Source organism: Parus major, chromosome 1, assembly GCF_001522545.3.
Source record: "Parus major isolate Abel chromosome 1, Parus_major1.1, whole genome shotgun sequence".
Lineage (NCBI taxonomy): Eukaryota > Metazoa > Chordata > Aves > Passeriformes > Paridae > Parus > Parus major.
This window is the reverse complement of record NC_031768.1, coordinates 80032300-80051865: the sequence shown is the minus strand read 5'-3', so window position 1 is coordinate 80051865 and position 19566 is coordinate 80032300. Positions and strand designations below refer to the sequence as shown.

The following is a 19566-nucleotide window of genomic DNA, read 5'->3' as shown; positions in this document are numbered from 1 at the left end:
ACCAGCTCTTCTGCCCTCTCATTCTTCTTCCCCACCAGTTTAGATGCTGCTGAAGTAAAAAATTCTTGACAGGAAGCTCAAAACTCATAGACAAGTCACCAAAATAACTAACTTCTTCCACAAACTCCTATAGGAGTGGGGTGTTTTTTTACTGAATTCTGAAATGATCAATTGTGAAGTGGAGCAAAAAAATCCAGAACTAGAACATTCAGTAACAGCCTGAAACTTAGAATTGACTTTTATTGTCATAAGGATTTGACATGCAGTTTTTGCAGGACTTTAGAATTTTATTTTCATCAGCGTAATTGCTCATTCCCTCCCCAATACACACTTATGTTCCAAATTGCAGCAACTTCCTGATTTCTGAGAAGTAAGGCACTACAGTGTCCCTTCAAAGCAGTTATGGATTATCATAGCAGATACTTCCCTCTGAGATCCAAAGGTCAAGAGTGCTCATGGAAAAAAATGGACTGGTAACTGAAGGTAAATCTATCCATTGATGAGTAACTAATCACCACTGATACCAAAACAGCCCTTCTGGGTGATCAACTCTCAGACTTGAGAGGAAGCCTCCAGTGCACAGAGCAGAATTAACAGTGCTCATCTTCTTACATTTGGAAACTGCTCTATTGTGGAAAAATTCCTTAAAGCTGCCTTTTCAAGCTAGGGGACAGATTTTAACCAGAATCTTCAACCATCAGTACATTCTTATGCTCAGGACAAGGCACTGGATGAAGACATTTACATTATAACTTTGGAATAGGAGTTGCAGCCACTGCAATGCTTTCAATTGCACATTCATCAGTGCCACGGCGGATTCTGAAGTAGCCATCCTCTCCCCATGAGGTGCCCCAGCTGTTCTTCACAATCCAGAATTTCTCACCACTTTCTGGGTCTTTACCATAGCCCACCAGTAAAACAGCATGATTGGTCAATTCAAAAGGATTTAAATCATCCTGCAGCCCAGTGTGATGGTAGATCCCCTCTTTATAAAGCATGAAATCATTATAAACCTCAAAAGCAACAGCCATTGGGCCATGCAGAACAAGCTCAAGTTTCATCAGGGCTTCATTGCAGCCTCCATAGAAACCACCAACATAGTGGTACTCAGACGTGTAGTAGTGGTAACAGCTGCGCTTGAAAAGGCACGGAGAGTCTTGGGCAGTGTAAGGGAAGCAGTCCTCCTCCACCACACCAAAGTCCTGGACATACTTTCCACCAATGAGATATGGGAAGCCACCATCACAACCTTAACAAAAGAAAGGGGAAAAAAAAATAAAATTGTTTCCTCCCTTGGAAATTCCGTTACTTGAGGTGGGAGACTCTCCCACTTAAATCTTTCATAATTCTTTCAGATACAGTATTGAACACACTTCAGTGACCCAGATCATCCTAATACCCTGTTAGCTACAGTCAACCTTCTGAAACACACAAGGCAAAATTCACATCAGTGGGAGCTATGTTGGGAATGCTAGTACTTGGACCCTTTCCCATCCAATTGCTCCTGACAATCCCCATCAGAAAGAACAGCTAGTTACATGCTGTACAAGGATCTGTCCTAACAAGGATACAGTCCTCTAGAAAGCTTTAGTCATTGCTCTTGCTCATCTCCCCCTCCCTCTGAATATGCCATTGGGAGAATATTTATTCCATTCTTTCTAGGTAAGGACTGTAATCAGCTACATTTTGAGCCCTGCTCCTTAGATATTTCCCATCTCACAGCTAGACGTAAGATCCAGTAACATCCTGAGTATAAGGGCGACTTATTGTTCAAACCCATTGCTGCAGAGAGGTGGGCTGACAACTCTGGTTTTTGTTATTTTTTGATTTTAAATGAAGTACTAAAGTATACTAAAATATAGCCTGCCAAATACTTTATGAAAAAGGTAACTTGAGTGTGATGGGGAAGGGATGGAAATTTTCAAACTAATCTCCAGCATTATCAATACTTGAAAGGTGTCTTTATATACACCAGCATCCTTACCCTGAGAATACTGGCTGCAAGACACAACCTGCTGGGGACTGAAGACTGGTTTCTGAGTGTTGTTTGTGAGGATACGTATCCTTGCTTCCAGCATGCCCATGGAGGAAAACGCGTAACAGCTGCCACATGAGCCTGACAAGGGGAGAAAACAGAACCAACAAGGAGCAGTCAGTAACACAAACAAGGCTAGTCACCTGCCATCAGGTACATCTATTCCTGAAGTCCACTAAAAAGAGTTAAAACCTACCAGAAAGTGATTAGAACTTGAACACCAATAGAGCAAAAACTTTAAATCTTCATTTAGCTTTTATGCACTCAATTCAAAACCCACTTCTAACAACTTCTCAGGGAACACTGAGCTTATTCAAGAGTAGGAGGCGAAGTACTGCTCCAGTGTTTTTCAGCAGTAGCATTTAAGAGCTAACCAATTACCCTATTCCTTCAGAATGAACCTTCAGGGACTGCATTAGCAGGGCTGAGAAAGCTCCATCTACCCTTTATGGAGCACATACGCTAAGGGGCAATGAACTATTTGAAGTGAATGCTGACAATATTGTTCTTATTTCACCCTACCAATGGATTTAGTACTGTAATTTCCAGTTGAAAAAATATTCCACCTCTACAGCTACCCCTAAAATAACTAACTTTCAAGAGAACATTGGTATAAATAGCATGTTTGATATTGTGGATTCATCCCCACTCTCCTTGCTTCCCAAGGGCATGTAATTGTACACTGGCTTTTCAGAGGCACCTTAATTTCCCTTCTGCTTCCTGGAAGAGAGTTAAGTCTCCTTAATTTTGCATCAAAATTTAGTATTGCTTCTAGCTTTAGGCCTCTTCACTCTCTAGGATCTTCCTTTCCCTCATTAAAAGCCTTTAGAAATGGAATGACAAGCCTCACAGGAAGAACAACTGCTTGGACAAGGTCCTATTTCATCTACTGATTGTCATCAAGGTGCCTGATTTCCTTTTGTTTCCTGACAGTGGGAAAGTCAAATATTAGAGAGCTATGAGAAGGAGGGAGCTTTGAGGAACAAAACAAAATACTTTCTCTTGAACTGTGTAGGTGTATAAAAGCAGAGCTATTAAACAGCAAGACTTTTTGAAATTGCACCTTCAGTTAGATGCATCTCTGAAGAGAAGGGACAAAATCAGCCTGAACAGGAACACTCTATTCCCAGCAGGGCAAAGTGAAGCAGTGGAAGATGCCTCCCACTCACTGTACAGTCGCAGCAGCATCTGAGATGGGCCACACTGCAGAACACTTTGTTGCATTACACGTAGAAAAATGTGAAAAATACAATTCACGCAACAATTTCAGTCTGCTGGAAGTCTGCTGTATTGGCTGCTAAATTTCTTTCCTGTTACCACGGTGGTATTTATAAAGTCCATAGAACAACCTCTTTTGTACATTTTGTTTGGGTTTGTTGGTTTTTTTTTCTAAGTCCAAAAGCTAACATTTTAATTTGATGGAGCAGAATGCATGTTTAAATTTAAAATACTCAGCATGGACCTTCAGATTACATAAAAAGTGTAGGAAGCTCTTTTATTGGAAACAACAGATTAATTCTCATTTAAAGAAACTTCAAAGCAAAGCAACAGAGAAAGGGTAAGTCTGGAACTGAGTGTTCAACTGTTTGGAAGAAAAAAGAGCTCTTGGGACATTCATAAGTTCACATTCGGAGAAAGTACAGGACCCACACCTACAGAAGACCACATAATTCCCTTTTGCCATCTTCCAGTGCTTCCACATAGCTAGAAATTCCACAAGGAATCCACAATTCAGGTACATCACACCACAGTGCTTTAAACACCCCCTACAGAATCAACACATACTAGCACACTATCCTTTTAAGTTCTTACAGGATTTCATCTTTATCATTGTCTGCAATTTTCATAGTGACTAATATCTCCTCTTGCAACTAGCCAGGTAAGTAACACCTGAATTTATCAGGGTGATAAGATTTGGAGGCAGTATATTTCATGGGTTTATTCATTAAAGCTGCATGAAACTTTGGCAGCAAAAGAAATCAGAGAAAAAATTAAGTGTACATCAGTTCAGTCAGTGTGCAGAAAACGATGGCTAAGATTGTTTGGACAAAACCTGGCAGCTGGGTTTATACAGGATACTGTGGTAATTGGCTTTCACTCCAGCAAGCCAGCGCTGTCTGGACAAGCCAGTACCACCACCTATTTTGGTACAGCATTGTTAGCTAGGACTCCACCCAGTTTCCATGGGTTATTCACAGTAAAGGTGCAATCTGCCAGCTGCAAGAAGGTAAAACCTTCTTCTAGCAGCAAATTACAAACTACATCAAAGGAGCTCTAGAACATTAATTTCAGAGGTTTTATTTACTCATTTTTACCTTGATTCCGAACAGGGCTGACATAATTTACACCATTCACATTTCTCCAGTCCCAGGATTCTGGCAAGCTCGAAACTTTCTTGAGTAACTCAGGTGTCAGAGGTGCAGGCTTTGGTCTAAAGAGGAGAAAATGCTTTCGAGAAACGTATCACACTCTAGGCAAGGAAACTATTATGTAATACTCAGTTTTCATCTTTGGATTCTACTAGTTGGATTTGCTCCACTATGCAATTCAAAATAGTCTCCATCTAAACTGAGTGGGTGTCAGTATGAAGATATAAGCTTGAGCAGGATTCAAGACCTACTCAAATTGCTCCCTGAGGGAACTATATTATTAACTATCCACTGTTGAGGAATACATTCAGTGCAAGTAGTTCAGTTTGCTGTGAGCTTCAAAGTGAGCTCTGGCTGGCAAAATCCTTTTGTATAACATAGGGAGCAGGGACCTGTGGCCCAGCCAGGTGACAGGACACTCAGACACCCAGACTTTCCCACACTTAAGACTGGGGGTATAAAAGCCACGGGGCTCCTTTGTTTGGGGTCTCTCCTCAGTGGGACACAGTTTGAGCTGCTGTTTTATTATTTAGTCATTGCACCAGGACTAAATTATTTTAAAGATCTGGACCTCTGAGACTCTGCTAAGGGAGCCCCGGGGTCAGGCAGGTAGGGGACGCTGGTGTGACTGTGAGTGTGGGATGTGGCCGGGAAGGGGCCTCGGTCCCAGCTCAGGTGGTGCCAGAGCAGCTGCTGGGTGCTCTGAGGGGGGACTTCCCTTAACATGTACCAGCTGCTGAGGTCAAATACTTTTGCACCAATCTGAAGTGCAGAGATAACGCTCAGAGATTATAGCAACACAGTTCTGCAACAGTTATTTTACTGCAATCAAAAGTATGTAGAAATCTGACTGCAGAAACCATCTTGCCTGACAGCAACTACAGTTTGACTTCACAAACAGGCATGGCTTACATCAGCAACTCACTAACTGCAGTCCCACTTGCCCTGGAAACTGCTCTGGAGCAAGTTTCTACTTTGAAGAAGTATTGAATGTTGCCTGCCCTCATCTACCACCTGCAGCCAAGTGATGCATGTATCAGCAAGAGAAGAGCTTCCTGCATTCAAATGTCACATAACCTGATGCTTGTCCTCAGGTGTCATTCAGACACTGGAGTCTGTTTTGAAAGCAGGAGAGGGCTAACCAAATACTGTCATGGTACTGCACGTGTGGAAGAGAGCTTCCAAATAGGTTACTGCATTTAAGATCGTCTGTAAGGTGACTTCTATCTATACAATGAAACCATAATCTGCATGATATTCCCATGCAAATCAGAATTTTTATTCTATAGTAGGACCTTCTTCAACAAACATACAATTGCCACAGTTTGTTAAAGTAACTAGCATTCCTACTCAGAGAAATACCAAGATCTGAAAAGCAAAACTACGAAGGTCAGACAGCTATAAAGAAGGGAATCTTTAGATCAAAAAACTCTAGTTCTCAAATTTTGTAGAGGATGATGTACCCATCCCCATTACCACTCTCAGGTAAGGGATCCACAAAACCCTGAAGGCATTCTCAGGGCTACTTTCATGCTTCTTCATTGAGACATTCTACTCCTTTTAAAGGACTCTTGTTGAAGGTATGGCAAATTACCAAAGTAACTAGGGAATTCCCTCAGGAATCTTTGATATTTATTTTTATAGAAGCAGAGAGCAGTTCACAGCTTTTCAACTGCAAGTATGAACTAGCAGAACCAAGATGAAGCACAAGCAGAAACTCCTGATTAAGCAATCAGCTGATGAGCAGACAGGACAGTGAGATAATAATTGAGACTCTCCCCACTTCTTTGCCTATATGAGCTCAGCAGCGAGTTACTGGGCAAGACTAAGGGGTAGGTAACTATATTTGTCCTAACTGCTTGAGGCAATACATGCTCAGAATAACAATTCAAATGAAAAATATGTTTGCACCCCATGAACATGAACAGAAAGGCCTTGAAACTTGATTAAACATCTGAACTAAACACAGCTAAGAGCCAGGACAAATACAAGCAGACTCTTGGCAGAAGTGGGGTTTGTTGCAGAACAAAGTGTCTTATTACCTTGAAGCTCTGGAATAGAGACCCCCAGCTCTTTTAGTTAGTTCTTCCAGGGCAAAATTCTCATACTCCTTGTATCTTGTTGCTTTCCATGACTTCTGGTGAGCATTGATAGCATTTACAAAGTCGAAGTTGTGCACGTAACGTCTGTGGGAGAGTCTACAAACAAAAGGAACCAGGTAAACAGTAAGAAAAGGACTGGGATTGAAACTAAAGGTGTTCTCTAAACTCAGTATGAAACTCTGGAGGTGTCTTCTGGTAGGTACTGATAAAGAAAAATGGAATTATTGGATCAAGACAAGGTTTCTAAAACTTGAGACAGACTAGATATAACCAGCTTCCTCAGCCATGCCAGTTTTTTTACAGGGCTTCACCACAGACTGAAGGAGAAACTGTGATGCAACAAGCAAACCCTCCTCTGTTCTTATGCATTATCACTAGCATTAACTTTGCCCTCGGTACTGGAATTGGTTCTTACAATTTTAGCTAAAACCTCAAGCACTGTTATGAAACATTTTACTCCAGTAAAAGGTCACTTATCTGTTGCTTACCCTCCTCTGGGCTTCTGGAGAGGTAGCTCGTTGATGTGAACATCAGACGGAGATGAAGAAATCTTGTGTCCTATGAAACAAGCCCAGTTGTGGCCAAGTACATCATGCACCCATCCTGGTAGGGTCTCATTACAGTAGCTGGTTACATTCTGGCCTTCATTTTTGTACTGTAATGTGAAAAAGTTATGCTTGTATTGAGCAGATGCGTTTGTTAGCATAGCCGCAGTTCCCCACCCACTCACAGCCACTTCTTCCTGCCTGTGTTTCACAGGAAGTGGCCAAAGACACTCTGAAGATTAAAGAAGCTGCTATTTACCAAATAGCTGCAAAAGACAATTGGGTTGTGACTTGCACTTTTAGCAACAAAGAATGCATTTGTATCAGTATCAATTAACCTGTGCTAATCACTTGGATTCAACATTTTCCTTCACAGCAAGATGTAGAAGACCTCTCAGTACTCAACCTACTCTTCAAGGTCCTGAGATTTCTCATGTCAAATATGCGACCAGTCAAGCTAACTCTGGATTGCCACAGAAGTTTGAGAACCTAAGACTCAAACACAGGGAGGATGACAAGTTTGTCATCCAGTAACCTCACAGGAAGACATGTACTATTTCTGTTTTAAAATTTATGTACTATTTATGCAGTGTTATTGTTTCACGAGTCAGAACCAAGGATGAAATTTCCAGCAACTTTTTTAGGTTTGATCTGTGATGGTAAAGCATTAAGAAACAATTTCACAGGAACTATCAAAATGAGACAGTAAGAAATTATGATCCCTTAAGAACAGCTCATTTAAAGTTAGCAGCAGAGACTGCTACTAAAGCCTAAAGTCCTGAGTCCTAAAACTTCCTTGTTCAGCCATACAAGTCTTCATTTTACCACTGATTAGGAGCAATAACTTAATATATTCAGCAAAATGTGTCTTCTTACAACGACTAACGCTTTGCCCAGCTACATAAATTTTTGGATTAGCAATTCTGTGACAACTCCCACACAGTGGGACTCATCTCTTAAGGTTAAAATGTTTTGTGTAAGGTTGCAGTGTTTTGTGTTACATTTTGTGTTACAATTACCAGAAAACCCCATGCAACAAAGGCTTTAACTTTACTCTTCTAATCACAAAAAAAAAATAAAAATCACTTCTACAGAATTTAAGTTTCCTAGTCCAAGAAAACTTCATTAAATCTCATCCTATTTGAGCTGCATATGTACAATCATAGAGAGATTCTGTAACTATGTTTCAACAAAATGTTTGCTCAGCTTCTTTACTGAAGAAGGTGGTGGCATACAGCGATGCAAATGCCCCAAGATGGAAAAGATTAAGTAAAGAGACTGGGAGGTTTGTAACTATGTTGAGGTCTTGTGAGAAATCTGAAGGATAACTTACAGTGAAATAATAAGTTTAGCAATCAGCAGAATAAAATTAAATGTTAATCCTCTGACTGTTTTGGAACAATGGGAATATGCTTTGTCCCCAGTCCGGAGGACACAGAGGCAACATATCTACACCCAGCAAGTGTGTTTGCTGGCTGGAGAAGGGTGAGGGCACTAGAAGGCTGAGCTGTTGCCTTGTTCTATTCTTCCTTTCTTACTGTGGAAGACTGCACAATGTGGGAAATAATCACACTTGGCCAAATACCAAAGGCATGATCCAGAGATGACTTTTGAGAAATACTCTGTTCACAATAGCAGGACTAAAGATCCAGACACTTCCAAAAGCAACAGGTAGTGACTGATTTGCTGTGAGATCACTCTACTGGCTCTAGATGACCTCAGAAATTAATATTCTTTCCTATCTAAAAGCTGCCACAGATTAAAACAGTACAGCCATTCTTAATAAGCATAGGCCTTCAATCTGACTACCTGAAGATTATCAGAAGAACAGACCTGCTTCCTGCAACAATCTTGCCTTGCATAGTGTTATACTGAATTAAAACAAGTAACACAGATTTGAGGTTAATCTTAATGGAAAAGAAGGCAATGAGTTATCTGCTAACTAGCAAATTAGAACAACAAAAACAACAACAACTGTTTTTCTCCTAGAAATCCTTCTCCCTTTCCAGAGATGAAATCAATTGTTTTTTTAAAGATGTAGAGACAAACAGGATAGCATTCACACCATCTGTGCAACTGATCTTTTGGAAAAGAGACTGTAGCGAATTTCTTGCACTGTTCTTTCAGTTCACATGTATCAACAAGAGTAGCAAGGAGATGAAGGGACAGCCAGTAGCAATGCTTCAACATAAAAAAGACAAAAACCAATTTCAGACAGTCTGTGTAGAAGCCTAAAATTAGGCAATTCAACTCCTCTGTAGCCACCTTTTAGTAGAGTGCTAGACTAAGCTACTAATGAAATTACTTTGAAAAGTGGAGACTTTGAGACCATAACACATGAATAACATTTGGATAAAGGGAATCTCAACTCCAAAAAACTATTTATTTAGGAAATGAAAATATACCTAGATAAAGTTGCAATTTGCTTTCCCTTCCTCTGACTTTTAATCAAGAGTCACTGATGTAGACAAAGTGGCAGACAAGCCTTCAAGAAAACCTCATTGGTGCCATAACAATGATATCCACTGCATACCAGAAGGTAAACTTAAAATCACTGCTAAAACAACTTCGCTAAGAAATGCAGCATTTCTTATTTCTACTAGTGAAGGACTGAGACATGAGATCTAGGATATTTGACTGCACCAGTTTTAGAGGACTGACTAGGATTACACCTGCCCAACTAACAGCCAGCCTTATGGCAGGGTTATGGCACCACTGCACAAGTGACAGATCACTCAGGTGTATGTGAATTACAATGCCAGACTCAACAGAACCTGCCAGCACAGTACAAAACATCCACAGAGCCCATCCCAGAACTCCCCAGCATCCTTCATGAAGGGTATCAGACATACAGCTGTGATCACCAGCAATTGCTGGACAATTGCTTGCACACATTTCTCGGCAGACTTCGAAGATGGTTTTCATTTTTGAGTTAAGACCTCTGCAGCTGTGTCATGTGATAATTTCATCAGCCAATGCTCACCTCTGTAGCATTAACTCCATCCAACAACCTGAGCAATCTAGGATAACTCCTTTAAAAAGGCACCCAAACTATTCATAGTTCCAATTCTGAGCTTTGAAAAGAGTAAAATTTAATTCCATTTCAAATACCTATTTTGCTCAATCCTGACAACTCATGTAGTTTTGCCTAATGCCAAAATTTAGCCAAGCCACACCAATATTAACATTAAAAGACTTCATGTAGCTAAACTACAAAGCTTGCTGTTAGATATCTGAATCCAGGAAAGCTTTTCAGTGAAGCATACTTTTAATAAAGTCTTTCCTGTGCTGGTCATCACGACATAATCTAACTGCATGTTCAATTCTAGTCCTAGTAAAAACCATAATTGTTAAAAGCTTTTTAAAATCTTTAATCTCACTAAGAGGAAAGCAAGAAAGAATGGAGACCTTATTAGTCACAGCATTTTAACAAGAATTCAGCAGTGCCACATAGAGAGGCAGCCATACCACCCTCTTTGAAATCTGCTGTTCTCAATTTAAGCAATGCCTAGGCAATAAGCCAACGTGAGTTCCAGGAGGGAGGACTACCCTGGAACTAAACCTGGTGGAAAGACTTATCTCTCAAATTTACAAGTGTGCCTATGCATTTTACTATGGGAAGCACATACTGAATGAGAACAGAGCTGCAGACTTGAAGATGCCCTACTACACAATACAGTAGATCATGTTACCAGAACTAACTACTGCACCTTGCTACCCAATATAAAATGCAAGCAAATTGTCAACTCCGGGTAGATTTTCTTTTCTCTAGGAAATATTCTGCAGTAATTACTTTGAGTCTTGTGCTTTCAGATTTACACTCCAGGAAAGGAGCAGTTGCTCACTGCCAGTTAAGAAAGCCCAAACTAGACAGGTTAAAAACTGACTTTCAATTGATTTGCAGGATGATTAAATAGCATTAGCAATTCCAGCACTTCTACTTTAGCAACATGAAATAAAATGCATCCAGGTTTGCAGTTTTTCTTCCATATCCTGAAAACTTAAACATTAACTGCTGTCACTTATCTAGGCCGTTTGTTTCAGAACAGCAGTCCTTGATTTTAACCAAATTTGGGAGCATTGGGGAAGAGAGGAAAAAAATATGACAAAGATGTCAGTTTGGAAAAGATTAGTAACTTGAGTGGTGAAATATCTAAAATATCTTTTTTTTTTCTTTTTCTGAAGGAGTTGTAACATCTCAATATGAAAAAATACCAGACTTCTGCTATTTGCTAAAGAACATCTCAGGAGTCAGAAGAACCACTTCGCTTAAGGGACAAACAGTGAGAAACTTATGAAACTGTCTTGTCTCAAAGTGGTAGTCTTAACAATAAATAAATACCTCAAAGACATCAAGTAATTGAAACAAGTTGGTCTCAACTTTCAGCCTCAGTCCAGCTTTTTATGTTATGCTGTTCCTATTTCTTTTGCCAATCCTTGGGGGTAAAAAAGAAAAAAAAAAATCTTTGAAGCTTTATATATATTGCATAACCCTAAAGAATTCATGTATCATCCAGCAAAAGCACATGATCAAGCTTCTGCAAAGAGTAAGTACAATAACTTCCCATCCAAGTTTCAGTACAGGGATGTTTCAGAAGCACACATTAAACAAGTTATTTTGTGCTAGAAGCAGAATGCAAACATGCAGTAGACTGCTGCATTTAACTTGGCAAAATTTAATTCTCTGTACAGCAACAGTTAGAAAAACACACTCTTAGAGCATCTTTACTTCAGATCCTAAAGTAAACTGAGGAAAAAACAGAACTGATAAGCTCACCCAATCCACTCTGATGTATAAGGTCATTTCCCCACAAGCCTTAAGTGAAAGAACAAATACCTTGTAAAGGCAATGAGACCCCAAGTTTCCATGGGTGTCTGTTTAGTAAGCCACAGGAACAAAAGTTATTAAAAACTCATCAAAACACACACAGCCAGACAGTCTGTGTCCATATCTATACAGTAAATATCCTTTGATAAAGCCACCACTTAGACAAGCCCACAGCATTCCTGTCAGTAACTAACAGCTTAATTCTTTAACACTAGGAAAAAATACACTGGAGGTTCAATTAACAGAAGTGGCACTTCTATGCCTGAAACTCACCAAGTACTGTTTTGGCTTAAATACTGCTGCTCACTGTACCTGACAAATCCTCCATCTGCTCAATCTCAGACTTGCTGTATTTCTATTTCATATGTAATGCAATATTTACTGTATTAAAAGTAAATAGATATGCACAGTTAAATATGTCACAAGATCAGTTTGTAAGGAACCACTTCCTCCCCCCAAATGCCCACTGACAGTTGCGAAATTGGGAGTTTTGCAGATTGACACATTGCATGTTGTTGCCCAATCACAACAAGTAGTTGTCTGCAGCAAAAAATGCATTTACTAAGTGCTGTGGTATTTCCTCATGATTCTCAGCAATAAACTTGCATCTTGGTAACCTGTTTTTTTTTTTACAGCTGCAAAATTATTAGAGAGGGTAACTGAACTGGACTCTAATCCTCCCTATGCTGTTTATGGAAAGAAGTCTTTAATTTAAATATGTCTTGCTGATGAATTCCCCATTACTGAGCAATGACCCAAACAAGCTTGCTATTTCTTAATACCGAAGCCAACTTCAAAACTAAGAATTAATCCATTAGTTTACAAGCTAATCCACCATCTTAGGGCTGAGACACATTCATGACCATAAAATGCAAGCTATTGTGTATTGCTACTGCTCAGGTGTATATTTGACTTTGTTTTGAGCAGCAAGATGAATCAGATGACCATCAGAAGCTCCTTTCAGCTTGAACTATTCTGTAACAGTTTTGGTATGCTATTTTAAGAGTACTTTTGCAAATCAATGCAATACATGCAATCAATGCAATACATGACATCAGTGCTTATGAGTCACTTGACTTAGTGCTCATCTTCTGGGGATGTATTTCACAAGGTATGGACAGCAGCAGCCTTCAGTGACTCTCAGCTGTCTTCAAGTTGGCAACTAACAGATCCATTTATATCCCAGAGCAGACCACACTTTTTCTATGATTTAATTCCTCATTCACATTCAGGAATTTGGTTAATAATAAGAAACTTTTTTACTGCCTAGCGTATTGGCTTGTAAAGCAACTTTATATTTCAGTGTAAAATGTGAGCCCAAAGTCTCCTAGTTCAACTATATTCTTCTCAGGTGAGTCCAGCAATGACTGTTGAGTTTTCCCTGCCAGAGACGACCCCTCAAAACCAAGTTCATGGACAATATTACAGCACACAGAGCTCTGCTGTCCTCATGGAGGCAACAATTCCTGCCACTTTTGAGGCAGGTCGTCCCACTGCAGGTGAGTTCACAGAGGTGTCCCTGCCTGAAAAGTTTCAGAGTAATTCTGCTCAGTTAGATTGCCCTTCAATTTCTGTGCAGTTTTTTCCTGTATCACCTGCCAAACCTATGAGGAGTGCACATCACAGCAATGTAATTTCACTATCTTATACAGATGAGAATGTCCATCAGGTGTTTCTCATATTTTACTTCTGCTCAAGTACAAGACCCCGTCTTGTTGTAAAAATTGTATTCTTATTTAAAAAAATTCCACTTATGAGTACACTAGGTATTGACAGTTTATTTTATTTATAGTGGCTCATATAATGCCACATTTCAGATTTGTGAAGAAAACAGTGTTGCTAATGCAGGGATGTTCTAGTTTAGCTGAGCAGTGCTAACACAGCACCAAGGCCTCATTTGCTCCTCAAGACAGCTCTGACAGCAAATAGGCTGGGGGTGAATAAGAAATTGGGAAGGAACACAGCTGGGAAAGCTGACCCCAACTGATCAGAGATATTCCATGCTGACCAGTATCACACATAGAAAACAAAAGCTGGGGAAAGGAGAAAAGAGGGACATTCAGAATCATGGCACCTGCCTTATGTAACAGTTGTGCAGAATGAAGCCCTGCTTTCCTGGAAATTGCTGAACACCTGCTTATTATGGTGGCAAGTTATCCTGGTGGCAAGTAGTGAATGAACTCCTCATTTTGCTGTGCTTGCATACACACACAGCTTTTGCTTTACCTATTAAAGTACTTTTATCTCAGCCTACAAGTTTTCACACTTCAGTCCTTCCAATTCACTCACCCAATGCACTGATGGCTGAGTGGTGCTTTGCTGTTTACTGAAGTTAACCTATAAAAATGAGCACGTAAATTACTCCCCCAGCAGTTGTGCTAAACCGTCTATATAGCCCTTTCCCTTATATGAGCTCAAACTGGCACAGGTGGAAGCTGCAAGGAAGTTGCAGTTAAACTGGAGCCTTCTACATAATTTCTGTTCAGTAAGGATTTCAGTTCTCCTGAAAGAGTGGATGACTCTCTTTTGTTAACACCTGAGAACACTGACTTTAAAATAGCTGCTGCAAAATAAAGCATCTACCATGGCTCCCAGAAAGACAATTTAGAGTGAAAATTACTTCTTCTTAGTACTAGCCAAAGTTCAGAGATTTTATGCTTGGACAAGGCGTGGATGTTTACTACTGATTTATCTGAAGTCAGACAACCAAAACCACATTGTTTCCACCCAGGGCTGCACTCACCAGCTGAGAAGCCCTGCTGCACAAAGCATCTGTCTTCCAGGTAGTAAATCCATCCTGCAGAGATTGCTCCAAACTACCCTTCAGATTCATCATGCCACAGCAGAGAGCTCCTAACAAGACTGTTTGCTCCAGTCTAACCCCTGCCTACCATCACTGTTTTCAGCTTGACCTGGAGGCAGTAACAGGGACTGAAGAGAACAATGTTACTCCAAAGGAAAAATTAGAGGCAGCAGAAAGGTTCCTTAACTATTAGAGTAGTATTCTGAAATAAAATTTATAGATCCCAGAAATCCTCCATCAAGAAGAATAGATGGCTCTAAAGTTTCCATGCATTTTACAACATCTGTAAGGGAAGACAGAAGCAATGGTATTTGCTATTTGACTTGGGTCCACAATGTGAAAAAACATAAAAAATAAAAAAAAAAATCTAGGCTACCAGGAAAGTTAGTTTAAGTTTCATGAAGGCCTTCAATTGCTTTAAGAATGCCCAGAAGGGAAAGCAGCAGCATCTGTATTATTTTCAGGTAATGGCCAGTGTGGAATACCTCTTCCCTTTCTCTGCTCCCTACCCAACCACTGATCACTGTTTCCTTATGCTCAAAACAAGAAAAGAAGAAAATACTTTATCTGGTAATCCAGGCAAACCTTAGAGCCAAAAATAATCAAAGTGTCACAGCTGATGCTGTGGCACTCAGGGACTTGGAAAGAATCCTAACCACAGGCCATTTCAGCAATGGCGAGTGATGTAGAACACACCACCAGTTAACTCACCTTAAAAAATGCAAACCACTTGTAGTCATTTATCACAATTTCAAAGCCTTGATTGTAAATCAAAGTGAAGAAGCCATAGTTGCCCAGACTATCCTGAGCCACATCTAGTTTCTGAAGATTGACAACCACCTTTTTCTCCACAGGCCCTAAAAGAAAGAAAGAAACTTTGTGGCATGATTACTGTATGGAAGAGACAATAATAATTTAAAATATGTATAAAGGCTGTTGTAACATTTATTTTATTCCTGAGGATTCTGAAATACACCAGTTGAATACAGTCTTCTGCAAAATGGCATTGAGACACTTCAGGACCTCCACCTACCTGTCAGTGGGTCTACATGCGCATTTTTTCCACTGTTAGACAGTATCTGCACATTTTATTAGTAGCAGCACCAAACCGCTGTGACTGGGAAACACCAGCTTATTTAAACACAACTTGTTGTAGAGCTACAAAGGTCTTGGATGCCATGTCACTCAGGCACATTGTCTGCAATGACAACTCTTCCCCTACATCGGGGATGAGGCATCATCACCCATCCTACGCTCTTTCACACCAGTGCTCCAACCCTACCACGCACCTCACCTCCACTGCTGGTACTGTCACTTGTCTCCTCTGATCAAAAAAGCAGATGACACAGAGAAATGCAAAGTATCTACTATTTTTAAAATGACATTGACATACACCCATTAAATAGTAACTCCCTGCTACTATTATCCCCTCGAGGCAAGTGGTATTTCCATGTCTCTGGATGCTGTCAGGCCTCCCCGGCTGCCAGCTCTGACAGGCTCCCAGGAGGTGCCCAGGTGTCACAGTGCCACTCTCTCCTGCTGGAACAGCGGCTGCCCGGGCAGGCAGAGCCTCGCAGGAAGGCACCTGCCAGAGAGGGGCAGCGAGCCCGCCTGAGCCACAGGGCCCACGGCAAGGCCTAGCCAAGTCCTGCTCGGAGCAAACAAAAGGGAAACAAAACCGCACACCAAGGAGGAACTGCAACAGCGCAGGAAGCCGCCTCCCCGCCGCCCATGCCGGCCCCGGGGGCTCCGGGCACGGAGCGGCCGCTCCCCCCGCCCGGCTGCCAGGAACACCTCCGGCCCTCCCGCGGCTCCGCCGGGAGGGAGCCGGCCGGGGCCCGCCGCGCTCTCACCCGCCTGCGAGCAGTTGCCGTGGCGGCCGCCGGCGCGCCAGACGCGGAGCTCCCAGGAGCCCAGCAGGTCGGAGAAGGAGCAGTTCGCCGGCGTGTCCCCCAGCACGGCCGCGGGCAGCGCCGCCAGCAGCACCAGCGCCAAGCCCCGCAGCGCCCGGCTCGCCATCGCAGCACGCCCGCCGCCGCCGCGCCGCTCCAAGAGCGCCCGGCCGCCGCCGCCTCCCCGCCCCCGGGCCCGGGCCCGCCCCGGCCGGGCCTCCTCCCCACAGGGTGTCCTCCCAAAGGTCGTCCTCTTCTGCGGAGAGCGTGCACCTCACCAAGGGGCGTCCTCTCCCACAAAAGGCTCATCCCCAAAACTCATCTACCTCCCCAAAACTCATCTACCTCCCCAAGGGCATCCTCCTTCCCAGCCCCCCTACCCAACCCCAAGCCTCGACGAGTCGCCAACAGGGCTTGTTCCCGGTGTCACTGCAGGCCTCCGTCTTGCTGCTGTGGAGGATGAGGCCTTATGTTCGCCATGGGTTTAGCAGCACAAAGTGACTGAGTTTCCGCAGCAGGCACGCATCACAGCCAGGAAACCATGCGGCACGAACCCTGCTCGGGAGGTAACCCCAAAACCCTGCGCCGCCTTTGAGACCCTTCTACACGTGAATAGTTGACAAAAAGCACAGAAAACCCATCCTGAAAGTGGTGAGCTGCAACACCTTGCGGGTCCAAGAAGCAGAGTGCTTGCAGGGGCAGGTGCTGTCGGGAGCAGAGATGTCTCCGCCGAACAGTGAGACCCTGGGTGCGCGGCTCGGTGTGCAGGGAAGTGGCTCTTTTTCCTGTCTCTCCAAAAGCAAAACGTGCCTGCTTTCACATTCCCAAAGATGTATGTGCAATCAAGAAGGCTGAAAGACTTGCTTATGAGTAAATATACCCTCGTTTTAGAAAGAGTTTTATAAAAAATAACCCCTTTCTGGGGAACGATAAATGCATATAGTATTAAAATTTTGGCTATGAAAATGATGCACTAACTTGGCTGTGGATATAAATTTAAAACAAATGTTGTTAAACTGGTATAAATCTACACGTAGATTCTCATGACAGATTTCAAAAGTGTAGCTTTAAATAACTCACAAACTAAACTAGGTTTAAACTGTAAGTGTCCCAATTTGTTTTTGTATTGATTTAAATCAGGACATTAGGAATTGCATCAGTAAATTTAAACTGTTTTAAGTAATACATTATTTTACCACCATAATTTTCTTTTTATGCCATCCTCTCAGTCTTTTGGGGAAGGATTAATTTGACGTTTTGCTGCTGATTCTTAGAGCAACCAGCTAATAGATGCTCTTGCTCATACCAACAAAGAGATGAAACCTCTTGTTTAAGACTGTGTTTTGAGGATTCTAAAGCACTGACTTAATTGGAAAAGCATAATTTCCTCTGTGTTCCAAACAAGAAAAAAAATGCCTGTTCACTAAAATTCTGTTGTCCAGTAGTGCTATGGTATTAAAAGAAATAGTTCTTGGTTAGTTTTTTGCAAGGGTAGCTGGACATGACATACAAGCTGGACATTTTACTGGTCATGCCATACAAGTGCATGCACCTTACTGTTCCTGGTCAAGTATCTCAAAACATATGTGGCTATATCATCCTGTCTCCTTTCTTTACCAGTGACCATTTTCCTTCTGCCTCCACATTTTCAGAGATCAACCCAAAGGTTCCAAATGACTTTAGGAAAAAAGCCTCTCACTGTTCTTCTGGTTTTATGTGCAGGAGCAGAAAAGGTCTGTGGTATCTCTCTATCTCATCCCCATGACACTGGTGGGATGATCCTGTCTCTGCATTCAGCAGTGCTTTGAGTCCCAATTTTCAGTTTCATTTTGTAGTCACTGTGGTGTGTCATTGCACAAAACCATATGGGTTTCTCTGTAATTGCCTTACAGTGACAATAGATTATAGAAAATAGAGGTGTGTTCTACATAATAAGGTTGTACCATGGTCATTGTGACCAGGCAAAGATGGTTTGGCCTGACCTATTGAGTTCACTCCAGTTCTACTCCTCAGCTGTAACTAATGTCACTGTGTAAGATAAAGGCACTCCCTGTGCCTTCTCTCCAACAGTAATTCTAAGCTAATTACTTCCACAGAAAAAAGTCTTCCTGGCTCAAAAGCACTGACATACCTGGATTTGCCAGTGAAATACAGCCTTAAATTGGTATCACTCTGTGTGAGACACATCAGACAGGACATCTCTGTTTGGTGACAGACTTGTTCTTTGTTTGTCATGCTGTTACTCCTTTCTTGAAGCCAAAATTTTATCATTTATAAGACTCCCTAAAACTGTGTTTTATCAGTGTTTTAAAAAGCTCCCAAGACTGAGGAGAGTTAGACAAGGAGTAACCAAGTCAGTGTGATGTCTTATTGTCCCCAAGGGGAGTGGTTGGTCTACTAACCTTGTGATAGCTGTGGTATGCACTGGTTTTATTTGTAAGGTAATTGAAGTCACTGTCAAAGGGTGGGGGGAGCTCCTCCAAAATTAACAGTGAAAATCTTCCCTCCAAAGGTGAATAGCTTTTTGCAGGGTTAGAGAATTGAATCAGCTCAGCAAAGGATCCTTGCTCACAGCAATCAGCAGGATTTGCATGGGGGAAAAGGCAGTGTTTCCTTCGGTATCAACATGTGTGAAGACGGGCTGACCACACGTTGAATGCTTGTAAACAGAATTTTGGCAAATAATGGCAAATAAACCCTTTATTTCTAGATGTAATCCTGGTAACTTTGACTTATCACTGTACAAGCAGAAGTGGTGTGTGACTGTATAGTGGAGTGCTGTAGGAAATGAACTGGCTGAAGAGAATCCTGAGAGCAAAAATCCCAGGGGTGGTTGTTATTCAGTCAAGTCAGTTCCCTTGTCTGGGAGATAACCATGACCTGGGTGGTAATCAGCCATCCACTTTACAGGGGAAAACACAAAGATTACACCCCTGGAGTGGTTCTTAGAAAGCTGATTTTGGGGTGAATGAAATTAAAGAAAAAGGATCCT

The 19566-nt window shown here is 41.8% G+C and overlaps 1 protein-coding gene across 1 annotated transcript; it reads right to left on the bottom strand.

The window, feature by feature from the left end:
* Nucleotides 1–207: 207 nt before the first annotated feature.
* CTSC (cathepsin C) lies at nucleotides 208–16723 on the bottom strand. Its single transcript, XM_015643467.3, has 7 exons — nucleotides 16536–16723; nucleotides 15394–15539; nucleotides 6995–7161; nucleotides 6447–6602; nucleotides 4351–4466; nucleotides 1985–2116; nucleotides 208–1249 (listed from the first exon to the last, which is right to left on the bottom strand). The coding sequence occupies exons 1-7, from the start codon at nucleotides 16699–16701 to the stop codon at nucleotides 747–749; spliced, it is 1386 nt and encodes a 461-aa protein (XP_015498953.1). The 5' UTR covers nucleotides 16702–16723; the 3' UTR covers nucleotides 208–746.
* Nucleotides 16724–19566: the final 2843 nt, after the last annotated feature.